At 43.1% G+C, this 15130-nt stretch overlaps 1 protein-coding gene across 1 annotated transcript in view; it reads left to right on the top strand.

The window, feature by feature from the left end:
- LOC124032168 (plexin-A2-like) overlaps positions 1-15130 on the top strand; it is a 582788-nt gene that overhangs the window by 553207 nt on the left and 14451 nt on the right. The window contains exon 27 of the mRNA XM_046344331.1: positions 1325-1424. Within this exon, the coding sequence (XP_046200287.1) occupies positions 1325-1424 (100 nt within the window). The remainder of the gene's footprint in view (positions 1-1324; positions 1425-15130) is intronic.

Below are 15130 nucleotides of genomic sequence, written 5' to 3' on the forward strand. Positions count from 1 at the left end.
ACCTCACATCATCCTCCCATGCCTTACATTCTTCTCCCATACCTTCCATTATCCTCCCATACCTCACATTATTCTCACATCATCCTCCCATAATTCCCATTATCCTCATTATAACTCACCACCCCTCCCATAACTCTACCACCTCCTCCCATAACTCACATCCTCCTCCCATACCTGACATCATTCTCCCATACCTCACACCCTCCTCCCGCCTTCCTCCATACCTCACATCATCCCCCCGTACCTCTCATCATCCTCCCATCTTCCTCTCATCACCCTCCCATATTCCTCCTGTCACCCTCCCATACCTCTCATCATCCTCCCATATTCCTCCTGTACCCTCCCATACCTCACGTTCGTCTCAATCTCTCTGTCTTTTTTTACAATCCCCCCACTTTTAGTCTCTCTCTTTCCCTGTCACTATTATGGCTTTATTTCGCTCTCTTTCTCTCTCTCTCTCTGAGCTGCATGGAGGGAGCGCCGCCACCACTGCTGTGAGGACAATGAGGCGGAGGCGGTTGTTCGCTAGACGTGCCAGTGGGAAGCCCTCACTCGTCTTTCTACCCGCTCCCCCCTTCCATCCCTCCCTTCCTTATTTCCCTAATGGCTGGGGAGTGATGGGAATAACAATGAGGATGATCTCAAGCACAGTCATCACGGAGGCGTTTGAGTCGTTTCTTACAGAGATGGTCTTCAGAGAAATCCCACAGGGCTTTAGAGAGAGTAGAGAAAGGAGCTGAATGGAGAGAACGTGACAGAGTACAGGGACGGAGGGATAGAGGTAGTGAGGGAGGAAATGATGTGTCATGTGAGGATGTGTTTGTATATCTTTGACAAATCAGGATTGCAGATCAATGTGTACTGCATACGATTCAACATGTTATCTGTGAGCAGTACACCTGTAGATTGGTGATTCAACATGTTATCTGTGAGCAGTACACCTGTAGATTGGTGATTCAACGCAGTACACCTGTAGATTGGTGATTCAACACGTTATCTGTGAGCAGTACACCTGTAGATTGGTGATTCAACACGTTATCTGTGAGCAGTACACCTGTAGATTGGTGATTCAACACGTTATCTGTGAGCAGTACACCTGTAGATTGGTGATTCAACATGTTATCTGTGAGCAGTACACCTGTAGATTGGTGATTCAACATGTTATCTGTGAGCAGTACACCTGTAGATTGGTGATTCAACACGTTATCTGTGAGCAGTACACCTGTAGATTGGTGATTCAACATGTTATCTGCGAGCAGTACACCTGTAGATTGGTGATTCAACATGTTATCTTATCAAAATGTTCTCTGTTGTGTTGTTGCAGGTGTCTGACCGCTGTGTGGTGGCTCTGGTGCCCAAACAGACCTCTTCCTACAACATCCCGCCGTCAGCCAGCATCTCCAGGACCTCCATCAGCAGATATGGTGAGGACCATTGAACGACATTGAGCATTATACATCTCTATGATAAGTACTGTACCACCTTAGCTCCTCCCTCTATTGGACCATTTCAAACAAACACCTGTTACATAATAGATTAACATGGGAAGAGGAAGGGAGGGGTTTGAGATTAAAGTGTTCACTGTGTAAGCCTATGGGAGCAGACCTGATATAAACATTAGACTTTTGGATTAGCTTGTAGACATTTTAGCAGACTCTTTTGTCCAGACCCACAATGAGAGGAAACAGGAACAGAAGGGGATAGAGGGATGGAGAGAAACAGGAACAGAAGGGGATAGAGGGATGCAGAGAAACAGGAACAGAAGGGGATAGAGGGATGGAGAGAAACAGGAACAGAAGGGGATAGAGGGATGCAGAGAAACAGGAACAGAAGGGGATAGAGGGATGGAGAGAAACAGGAACAGAAGTGGATAGAGGGATGGAGAGGAACAGGAACAGAAGGGGATAGAGGGATGGAGAGAAACAGGAACAAAAGGGGATAGAGGGATGGAGAGAAACAGGAACAGAAGGGGATAGAGGGATGGAGAGGAACAGGAACAGAAGGGGATAGAGGGATGGAGAGAAACAGGAACAGAAGGGGATAGAGGGATGGAGAGAAACAGGAACAGAAGGGGATAGAGGGATGCAGAGAAACAGGAACAGAAGGGGATAGAGGGATGGAGAGAAACAGGAACAGAAGTGGATAGAGGGATGGAGAGGAACAGGAACAGAAGGGGATAGAGGGATGGAGAGAAACAGGAACAAAAGGGGATAGAGGGATGCAGAGAAACAGGAACAGAAGGGGATAGAGGGATGCAGAGAAACAGGAACAGAAGGGGATAGAGGGATGGAGAGAAACAGGAACAGAAGGGGATAGAGGGATGGAGAGGAACAGAAGGGGATAGAGGGATGGAGAGAAACAGGAACAGAAGGGGATAGAGGGATGCAGAGAAACAGGAACAGAAGGGGATAGAGGGATGCAGAGAAACAGGAACAGAAGGGAATAGAGGGATGAAGAGAAACAGGAACAGAAGGGGATAGAGGGATGGAGAGAAACAGGAACAGAAGTGGATAGAGGGATGGAGAGAAACAGGAACAGAAGGGGATAGAGGGGTGGAGAGAAACAGGAACAGAAGGGGATAGAGGGATGGAGAGGAACAGAAGGGGATAGAGGGATGGAGAGAAACAGGAACAAAAGGGGATAGAGGGATGGAGAGGAACAGGAACAGAAGGGGATAGAGGGATGGAGAGAAACAGGAACAAAAGGGAATAGAGGGATGGAGAGAAACAGGAACAGAAGGGGATAGAGGGATGGAGAGAAACAGGAACAAACGGGGATAGAGGGATGGAGAGGAACAGGAACAGAAGGGGATAGAGGGATGGAGAGAAACAGGAACAAAGGGGAATAGAGGGATGGAGAGAAACAGGAACAGAAGGGGATAGAGGGATGGAGAGAAACAGGAACAGAAGGGGATAGAGGGATGGAGAGGAACAGAAGGGGATAGAGGGATGGAGAGAAACAGGAACAAAAGGGGATAGAGGGATGGAGAGGAACAGGAACAGAAGGGGATAGAGGGATGAAGAGAAACAGGAACAGAAGGGGATAGAGGGATGGAGAGAAACAGGAACAGAAGGGGATAGAGGGATGGAGAGGAACAGAATGGGATAGAGGGATGGAGAGAAACAGGAACAAAAGGGGATAGAGGGATGGAGAGGAACAGGAACAGAAGGGGATAGAGGGATGGAGAAAAACAGGAACAGAAGGGAATAGAGGGATGGAGAGAAACAGGAACAGAAGGGGATAGAGGGATGGAGAGAAACACGAAAAGAAGGGGATAGAGGGATGGAGAGAAACAGGAACAGAAGGGGATAGAGGGATGGAGAGAAACAGGAACAGAAGGGGATAGAGGGATGGAGAGAAACAGGAACAGAAGGGGATAGAAGGATGGAGAGAAACAGGAACAGAAGGGGATGTAGGGATGGAGAGAAACAGGAACAGAAGGGGATTGAGGCATGAAGGGTGGGGGGAGAGTAGAGAAGGCCGATGGGAGACATGAAGAGATGTGTTTGTTTTAACCATCAAGTATAATAATGAGGATTGCCAGACTGAGCCTGGAGCCAGGGTATAATAGTCCCACAGACACACACACTGGTAGCAGTCACAGCGGTGAGCCACAGGGCGTCCCGTCTGGTCCCATGCCCAACCCCAGACCTAGAAAACCACAGCAAATTATTCACTGTGAATGCTACTTTACACCAATGGGAAGTGAGAACGGAGCCTGGTTGGACAATTATCAGGGCTGGGATTGAATGAGAACCCCCATAGGTTGTTGTCAGTCGCTTGGAGACATGACCAACTGGGCCAAAACAGAAACATCATCCCTCCTCCCTCCCTCTCTTCCACACACACACACACACACACACACACACACACACACACACACACACACACACACACACACACACACACACACACACACACACACACACACACACACACACACACACACACACACACACACACACACACACACACACACACAAACTTCTCTCAACTAATTTATCAATAACAAAACCAACCATGTATATCAAATTACCAACTTAAAATATCTAAACTAAGTTTGGTTCAGTGGCCAGTGAGGCACACAGTATTATACAGTATACCGTCCTCAACAGTATACCATCCTCAACAGTATTATACAGTATACCATCCTCAACAGTATTATACAGTATACCGTCCTCAACAGTATTATACAGTATACCGTCCTCAACAGTATACCATCCTCAACAGTATTATACAGTATACCGTCCGCAACAGTATACCATCCTCAACAGTATACCGTCCTCAACAGTATTACCATCCTCAACAGTATACAGTCCTCAACAGTATTATACAGTATTCCATTCTCAACAGTATACCGTCCTCAACAGTATACCATCCACAACAGTATACAGTCCTCAACAGTATTATACAGTATACCGTCCTCAACAGTATACCATCCTCAACAGTATACAGTCCTCAACAGTATTATACAGTATTCCATTCTCAACAGTATACCGTCCTCAACAGTATACCATCCTCAACAGTATACCGTCCTCAACAGTATACCATCCTCAACAGTATACAGTCCTCAACAGTATTATACAGTATTCCATTCTCAACAGTATACCGTCCTCAACAGTATTATACAGTATTCCATCCTCAACAGTATATCGTCCTCAACAGTATTATACAGTATTCCATTCTCAACAGTATACCGTCCTCAACAGTATTATACAGTATTCCATTCTCAACAGTATACTGTCCTCAACAGTATTATACAGTATTCGATCCTCAACAGTATACCGTCCTCAACAGTATTCCATTCTCAACAGTATACTATCCTCAACATTATTCCATTCTCAACAGTATTCCATCCTCAACAGTATTCCATCCTCAAGAGTATTCCATCCTCAACAGTATACCATCCTCAAGAGTATTCCAATCTCAACAGTATACCATGCTCAACGGTTTACTTCCTCAACAGTATACCGTCCACAACAGTATTATTCAGTATTCCGTCCTGAACATTATTCCATCCTCAACAGTATACCGTCCTCAACAGTATACCATTCTCAACAGTATACCATCCTCAACAGTATACCGTCCTCAAAAGTATTATACAGTATTCCATTCTCAACAGTATAACATCCTCAACAGTATTATACAGTATTCCATCCTCAACAGTATATCGTCTTCAACAGTATTATACAGTATTCCATCCTCAACAGTATACCGTCCTCAACAGTATTATACAGTATTCCATTCTCAACAGTATACCGTCCTCAACAGTATTATACAGTATACTGTCCTCAACAGTATACCGTCCTCAACAGTATTATACAGTATTCCATCCTCAACAGTATACTGTCCTCAACAGTATGCCGTCCTCAACAGTATTATACAGTATTCCATTCTCAACAGTATACAATTATCAACAGTATTATACAGTATTCCATTCTCAACAGTATAACGTCCTCAACAGTATTATACAGTATTCCATCCTCAACAGTATATCGTCTTCAACAGTATTATACAGTATTCCATCCTCAACAGTATACCGTCCTCAACAGTATTATACAGTATTCCATTCTCAACAGTATACCGTCCTCAACAGTATTATACAGTATACTGTCCTCAACAGTATACCGTCCTCAACAGTATTATACAGTATTCCATCCTCAACAGTATACTGTCCTCAACAGTATGCCGTCCTCAACAGTATTATACAGTATTCCATTCTCAACAGTATACAATTATCAACAGTATTATACAGTATTCCATTCTCAACAGTATACTGTCCTCAACAGTATACCGTCCTCAACAGTATTATACAGTATACCGTCCTCAACAGTATTATACAATATACCATCCTGAAAAGTATACCATCCTGAACAGTATTCCATCCTCAACAGTATACCATCCTGAACAGTATTCCATCCTCAACAGTATTTCATCCTCAACAGTATTCCATCCTCAACAGTATTCCATCCTCAACAGTATACCTTCCTCAACAGTATACCTTCCTCAACAGTATACCCTCCTCAACAGTATTCCATCCTCAACAGTATTCCATCCTCAACAGTATACCCTCCTCAACAGTATTCCACCCTCAACAGTATACCATTCTCAACAGTATACCCTACTCAACAGTATTCCATTCTCAACAGTATACCATCCTCAACAATATTCCATCCTCAACAGTATTCCATTCTCAACAGTATACCCTCCTCAACAGTATTCCATTCTCAACAGTATACCATCCTCAACAGTATACCATTCTCAACAGTATACCCTCCTCAACAGTATTCCATCCTCAACAGTATACCATCCTCAACAGTATTACATCCTCAACAGTATACCATCCTCAACAGTATTCCATTCTCAACAGTATACCCTCCTCAACAGTATTCCATCCTCAACAGTATACCATCCTCAACAGTATTACATCCTCAACAGTATACCATCCTCAACAGTATTCCATCCTCAACAGTATTCCATCCTCAACAGTATTCCATCCTCAACAGTATACCATCCTCAACAGTATTCCATCCTCAACAGTATACCATCCTCAACAGTATTCCATCCTCAACAGTATTCCATCCTCAACAGTATACCTTCCTCAACAGTATACCTTCCTCAACAGTATACCCTCCTCAACAGTATTCCATCCTCAACAGTATTCCATCCTCAACAGTATACCATACTCAACAGTATTCCATCCTCAACAGTGTACCATCCTCAACAGTATTCCATCCTCAACAGTATTCCATCCTCAACAGTATACCTTCCTCAACAGTATTCCATCCTCAACAGTATACCCTCCTCAACAGTATTCCATCCTCAACAGTATTCCATCCTCAACAGTATACCCTCCTCAACAGTATTCCATTCTCAACAGTATACCATCCTCAACAGTATACCATTCTCAACAGTATACCCTCCTCAACAGTATTCCATCCTCAACAGTATACCATCCTCAACAGTATTACATCCTCAACAGTATACCATCCTCAACAGTATTCCATTCTCAACAGTATACCCTCCTCAACAGTATTCCATCCTCAACAGTATACCATCCTCAACAGTATACCATTCTCAACAGTATACCCTCCTCAACAGTATTCCATCCTCAACAGTATACCATCCTCAACAGTATTCCATTCTCAACAGTATTCCATCCTCAACAGTATACCATCCTCAACAGTATTCCATCCTCAACAGTATACCATCCTGAACAGTATTCCATCCTCAACAGTATTCCATTCTCAAGAGTATTCCATCCTCAACAGTATACCATCCTCAACAGTATACCATCCTCAACAGTATTCCATTCTCAACAGTATTCCATCCTCAACAGTATTCCATCCTCAACAGTATTCCCTCCTCAACATTATACCACCCTCAACAGTATTCCACCCTCAACATTATACCATTCTCAACAGTATATCATTCTCAACAGTATACCATCCTCAACAGTATACCATCCTCAACAATATTCCATCCTCAACAGTATTCCATCCTCAACAGTATACCATCCTCAACAGTATTCCATCCTCAACAGTATTCCATCCTCAACAGTATATCATTCTCAACAGTATACCATCCTCAACAGTATACCATCCTCAACAGTATTCCATCCTCAACAGTATTCCATCCTCAACAGTATTCCATCCTCAACAGTATTCCATTCTCAACAGTATACCATCCTTAACAGTATACCATTCTCAACAGTATACCATCCTCAACAGTATTCCATCCTCAACAGTATTCCATCCTCAACAGTATACCCTCCTCAGCAGTATTCCATCCTCAACAGTATTCCATCCTCAACAGTATACCATCCTCAACAGTATTCCATCCTCAACAGTATACCCTCCTCAGCAGTATTCCATCCTCAGCAGTATACCCTCCTCAGCAGTATTCCATCCTCAGCAGTATTCCATCCTCAACAGTATACCCTCCTCAGCAGTATTCCATCCTCAGCAGTATTCCATCCTCAACAGTATACCATCCTCAACAGTATTCCATCCTCAACAGTATTCCATCCTCAACAGTATACCATCCTCAACAGTATTCCATCCTCAACAGTATACCCTCCTCAGCAGTATTCCATCCTCAACAGTATACCATCCTCAACAGTATTCCATCCTCAGCAGTATTCCATCCTCAACAGTATACCATCCTCAACAGTATTCCATCCTCAACAGTATTCCATCCTCAACAGTATACCATTCTCAACAGTATACCATCCTCAACAGTATTCCATCCTCAACAGTATACCCTCCTCAGCAGTATTCCATCCTCAACAGTATTCCATCCTCAACAGTATACCATCCTCAACAGTATTCCATCCTCAACAGTATACCCTCCTCAGCAGTATTCCATCCTCAGCAGTATACCCTCCTCAGCAGTATTCCATCCTCAGCAGTATTCCATCCTCAGCAGTATTCCATCCTCAACAGTATTCCATTCTCAAGAGTATTCCATCCTCAACAGTATTCCATCCTCAACAGTATACCATTCTCAACAGTATTACTTCCTCAACAGTATTCCATCCTCAACATTATACCATTCTCAACAGTATACCACCCTCAACAGTATTCCATCCTCAACATTATACCATTCTCAACAGTATACCATCCTCAACAGTATGCCATCCTCAACAGTATACCATCCTCAACAGTATACCATTCTCAACAGTATTATACAGTATTCCATCCTCAACAGTATACTGTCCTCAACAGTATACCGTCCTCAACAGTATACCATCCTCAACAGTATACCATCCTCAACAGTATACCATCCTCAACAGTATACCCTCCTGAACAGTATACCATTCTGAACAGTATACCATCCTGAACAGTATACCATTCTGAACAGTATACCATCCTCAACAGAATAACGTCCTCAACAATATACCATTCTCAAGAGTATTCCATTCTCAACAGTATACCCTCCTGAACAGTATACCCTCCTGAACAGTATACCATTCTGAACAGTATTCCATCCTCAACAGTATTCCATCCTCAACAGTATACCCTCCTGAACAGTATACCATCCTGAACAGTATATTCCATTCTCAACAGTATACCATCCTCAACAGTATTCCGTTCTCAAGAGTATTCCATTCTCAACAGTATACCCTCCTGAACAGTATACCCTCCTGAACAGTATACCATTCTGAACAGTATTCCATCCTCAACAGTATACCCTCCTGAACAGTATACCATCCTGAACAGTATATTCCATTCTCAACAGTATACCATCCTCAACAGTATTCCGTTCTCAACAGTATTCCGTTCTCAACAGTATTCCATTCTCAACAGTATTCCATTCTCAAAAGTATTCCATCCTCAACAGTATACCATCCTCAACATTATGCCATCCTCAACAGTATAACATCCTGAACAGTATACCATCCTGAAAAGTATACCGTCCTCAACAGTATTCCATTCTCAACAGTATACCATCCTCAACAGTATGCCATCCTCAACAGTATAACATCCTGAACAGTATACCATCCTGAAAAGTATACCGTCCTCAACAGTATTCCATTCTCAACAGTATTCCTTCCTCAACAGTATACCATCCTGAAAAGTATACCATCCTGAAAAGTATACCTTCCTCAACAGTATTCCATTCTCAACAGTATTCCTTCCTCAACAGTATTCCATCCTCAACAGTATGCCATCCTCAACAGTATAACATCCTGAACAGTATACCATCCTGAAAAGTATACCGTCCTCAACAGTATTCCATTCTCAACAGTATTCCATTCTCAACAGTATTCCTTCCTCAACAGTATACCATCCTCAACAGTATTCCATCCTCAACAGTATTCCATCCTCAACAGTATACCATCCTCAACAGTATAACATCCTGAACAGTATACCATCCTGAAAAGTATACCGTCCTCAACAGTATTCCATTCTCAACAGTATACCATCCTCAACAGTATGCCATCCTCAACAGTATAACATCCTGAACAGTATACCATCCTGAAAAGTATACCGTCCTCAACAGTATTCCATTCTCAACAGTATTCCTTCCTCAACAGTATACCATCCTGAAAAGTATACCATCCTGAAAAGTATACCTTCCTCAACAGTATTCCATTCTCAACAGTATTCCTTCCTCAACAGTATTCCATCCTCAACAGTATGCCATCCTCAACAGTATAACATCCTGAACAGTATACCATCCTGAAAAGTATACCGTCCTCAACAGTATTCCATTCTCAACAGTATTCCATTCTCAACAGTATTCCTTCCTCAACAGTATACCATCCTCAACAGTATTCCATCCTCAACAGTATTCCATCCTCAACAGTATTCCATCCTCAACAGTATACCATCCTCAACAGTATAACATCCTGAACAGTATACCATCCTGAAAAGTATACCGTCCTCAACAGTATTCCATTCTCAACAGTATTCCATTCTCAACAGTATTCCTTCCTCAACAGTATTCCTTCCTCAACAGTATGCCATCCTCAACAGTATTCCGTTCTCAACAGTATTCCATTCTCAACAGTATTCCTTCCTCAACAGTATTCCATCCTCAACAGTATGCCATCCTCAACAGTATAACATCCTGAACAGTATACCATCCTGAAAAGTATACCGTCCTCAACAGTATTCCATTCTCAACAGTATTCCATTCTCAACAGTATTCCTTCCTCAACAGTATACCATCCTCAACAGTATACCATCCTCAACAGTATACCTTCCTCAACAGTATACCATCCTCAACAGTATTCCTTCCTCAACAGTATTCCTTCCTCAACAGTATGCCATCCTCAACAGTATTCCGTTCTCAACAGTATTCCATTCTTAACAGTATACCAACCTCAACAGTATACCGTCCTCAACAGTATACCATTCTCAAGAGTATTCCATTCTCAAAAGTATACCGTCCTCAACAGTATTCCATTCTCAACAGTATTCCTTCCTCAACAGTATACCATCCTGAAAAGTATACCATCCTGAAAAGTATACCTTCCTCAACAGTATTCCATTCTCAACAGTATTCCTTCCTCAACAGTATTCCATCCTCAACAGTATGCCATCCTCAACAGTATAACATCCTGAACAGTATACCATCCTGAAAAGTATACCGTCCTCAACAGTATTCCATTCTCAACAGTATTCCATTCTCAACAGTATTCCTTCCTCAACAGTATACCATCCTCAACAGTATTCCATCCTCAACAGTATTCCATCCTCAACAGTATACCATCCTCAACAGTATAACATCCTGAACAGTATACCATCCTGAAAAGTATACCGTCCTCAACAGTATTCCATTCTCAACAGTATACCATCCTCAACAGTATGCCATCCTCAACAGTATAACATCCTGAACAGTATACCATCCTGAAAAGTATACCGTCCTCAACAGTATTCCATTCTCAACAGTATTCCTTCCTCAACAGTATACCATCCTGAAAAGTATACCATCCTGAAAAGTATACCTTCCTCAACAGTATTCCATTCTCAACAGTATTCCTTCCTCAACAGTATTCCATCCTCAACAGTATGCCATCCTCAACAGTATAACATCCTGAACAGTATACCATCCTGAAAAGTATACCGTCCTCAACAGTATTCCATTCTCAACAGTATTCCATTCTCAACAGTATTCCTTCCTCAACAGTATACCATCCTCAACAGTATTCCATCCTCAACAGTATTCCATCCTCAACAGTATTCCATCCTCAACAGTATACCATCCTCAACAGTATAACATCCTGAACAGTATACCATCCTGAAAAGTATACCGTCCTCAACAGTATTCCATTCTCAACAGTATTCCATTCTCAACAGTATTCCTTCCTCAACAGTATTCCTTCCTCAACAGTATGCCATCCTCAACAGTATTCCGTTCTCAACAGTATTCCATTCTCAACAGTATTCCTTCCTCAACAGTATTCCATCCTCAACAGTATGCCATCCTCAACAGTATAACATCCTGAACAGTATACCATCCTGAAAAGTATACCGTCCTCAACAGTATTCCATTCTCAACAGTATTCCATTCTCAACAGTATTCCTTCCTCAACAGTATACCATCCTCAACAGTATACCATCCTCAACAGTATACCTTCCTCAACAGTATACCATCCTCAACAGTATTCCTTCCTCAACAGTATTCCTTCCTCAACAGTATGCCATCCTCAACAGTATTCTGTTCTCAACAGTATTCCATTCTTAACAGTATACCAACCTCAACAGTATACCGTCCTCAACAGTATACCATTCTCAAGAGTATTCCATTCTCAACAGTATACCATCCTCAACAGTATTCCGTTCTCAACAGTATTCCATTCTCAACAGTATTCCATTCTCAAAAGTATACCATCCTCAACAGTATACCATCCTCAACAGTATTCCGTTCTCAACAGTATTCCGTTCTCATCAGTATTCCATTCTCAACAGTATTCCTTCCTCAACAGTATTCCTTCCTCAACAGTATGCCATCCTCAACAGTATTCCATTCTCAACAGTATTCCATTCTCAACAGTATTCCTTCCTCAACAGTATTCCATCCTCAACAGTATGCCATCCTCAACAGTATACCATCCTGAAAAGTATACCATTCTCAACAGTATTCCTTCCTCAACAGTATACCATCCTCAACAGTATTCCATCCTCAACAGTATTCCATCCTCAACAGTATACCATCCTCAACAGTATAACATCCTGAACAGTATACCATCCTGAAAAGTATACCGTCCTCAACAGTATTCCATCCTCAACAGTATTCCATCCTCAACAGTATTCCATCCTGAACAGTATACCATCCTGAAAAGTATACCGTCCTCAACAGTATACCATCCTCAACAGTATACCATCCTCAACAGTATAACATCCTGAACAGTATACCGTCCTGAAAAGTATACCGTCCTCAACAGTATTCCATCCTCAACAGTATACCTTCCTCAACAGTATTCCATTCTCAACAGTATTCCATTCTCAACAGTATTCCTTCCTCAACAGTATTCCATCCTCAACAGTATAACATCCTCAACAGTATAACATCCTGAACAGTATACCATCCTGAAAAGTATACCGCCCTCAACAGTATTCCATTCTCAACAGTATTCCATTCTCAACAGTATTCCTTCCTCAACAGTATTCCTTCCTCAACAGTATGCCATCCTCAACAGTATTCCGTTCTCAACAGTATTCTGTCCTCAACAGTATTCTGTCCTCAACAGTATTCTGTCCTCAACAGTATACCGTTCTCAACAGTATACCGTTCTCAACAGTATACCGTTCTCAACAGTATTCCGTTCTCAACAGTATTCCATACAAGGGTTGCTTCAATCTGTTTTACTACAAAGAACTTGTTGAATATTTTACCAAACTCATGAAATAGCAATGAGACGGTGAAATGGGGTGTTTTTTAGTGTGTGTGTGTTTGTGTTTTTGTGTGTGCATGTCTTTGTATCTGTGTGTCTGTGTCTGTGTCTGTGTGTGTGTGTGTGTGTGTGTGTGTGTGTGTGTGTGTGTGTGTGTGTGTGTGTGTGTGTGTGTGTGTGTGTGTGTGTGTGTGTGTGTGTGTGTGTGTGTGTGTGTGTGTGTGTGTGTGTGTGTGTGTGTGTGTGTGTGTGTGTGTGTCTGTGTGTGTGTTTTGTACTGCTTTAGAAAACAGCCGCTCCTCCTCTGGCTCCACCCCCATCAATCATTGCCTGGCACAGCAGGCAGAGATGTACCTGACATCCAGCTGATTGATTTATATCAATTTAACGTTCAGCACTCAGCATCTCGTCTCAATTTACCGTGCCAGCGATCCCCCACCCCCCAATAACCCGCTACACGTTCCCCCCTGACGCCTCACAAACACACACACCTGCGGCCCTCATACCCACCTCAGGTAGCGTGAAGCCTGATGCTGTGGTCACAGACCTGAAGAGTAATCTTCCCCCATGGAGAAGAGAGGAAGGAAGAGAGAGAGGGTAGGCACCTGACAGTGGCATAAGATGGGATTTGAGACCTCAATTCACCCCACTGTCACACACAGAGAAAGAGAGACATATACACACATCCTGCCAGACCCATAGGTCCCCAGGGGCCAACCTAAAGACAATTGCTGGTCTTTAGAACATACCACTTAGAGCCGAATGTCGCTGTAGTGCTCTGGGGCGTTGTTGTCCTGCGCTGTCCTTAGAAGCCAGGTGAGAGAGATCTGACACTGATCTAGAGTCCCACGAGACCGCTCACAGACTCAAACAGACACACACACACTGCCGGGAAGGAAATAACTGCTAATTAGGAAGACTGGAGAGGAGGAGAGGAGGAAGAGCACCATTCCTTAGTATCAAAGGAATGAGGGAACTGAGATTGGAAGAGGGAAGAGAAGAAAGGACAGAAAAGGGGAGGATGGCTGGAGGGCTTTACATATTAGAGATCTTTTGATGCATTGATTAGGACTGTGACTGAGACCCTTACAGTGTGGGGACAGCAGGAAAGAGACAATGATTTATTTTAAGAGGAGAGCCACATCTCCCTCTCTCTCTCTCTCTCTCTCTCTCTCTCTCTCTCTCTCTCTCTCTCTCTCTCTCTCTCTCTCTCTCTCTCTCTCTCTCTCTCTCTCTCTCTCTCTCTCTCTCTCTCTCTCTCTCTCTCTCTCTCTCTCTCTCTCTCACAGATCTATTCAGAGGGAGGGATGATATGAAAGAGTGAGCGAGAGGAAGAGAGACAGAGAGAGATAACATGAGTGAGAATGAGTGATATGATGAGAGAGAGAGCGAGATAGGGAGAGAGCGATGGGGGAGAGAGAGGGAGCGAGAGATAGGGAGAGAGAGAGAGAGAGAGAGAGAGAGAGAGAGAGAGAGAGAGAGAGAGAGAGAGAGAGAGAGAGAGAGAGAGAGAGAGAGATGGGGAGAGAGAGAGATATGGGGAGAGAGAGACAGAGAGGGAGAGACGGGGAGAGAGAGATGGGGGAGAGAGAGTAATATGATAAGAGAGAGACAGAGAGAGAGAGATGGGGAGAGATAGACAGAGGGAGAGATGGGGGGAGAGAGAGTAATATAATGAGAGAGACAGAGAAAGAGAAATGGGAAGAGAGAGACAGATGGGGAGACAGAGATGGGGAGAGAGTGATTTGATAAGAGAGATATAGACAGATGGGGGAGAGAGAGAGA

The sequence above is a fragment of the Oncorhynchus gorbuscha genome, linkage group LG03 (assembly GCF_021184085.1).
Source record: "Oncorhynchus gorbuscha isolate QuinsamMale2020 ecotype Even-year linkage group LG03, OgorEven_v1.0, whole genome shotgun sequence".
NCBI classification, from domain to species: Eukaryota; Metazoa; Chordata; class Actinopteri; order Salmoniformes; family Salmonidae; genus Oncorhynchus; species Oncorhynchus gorbuscha.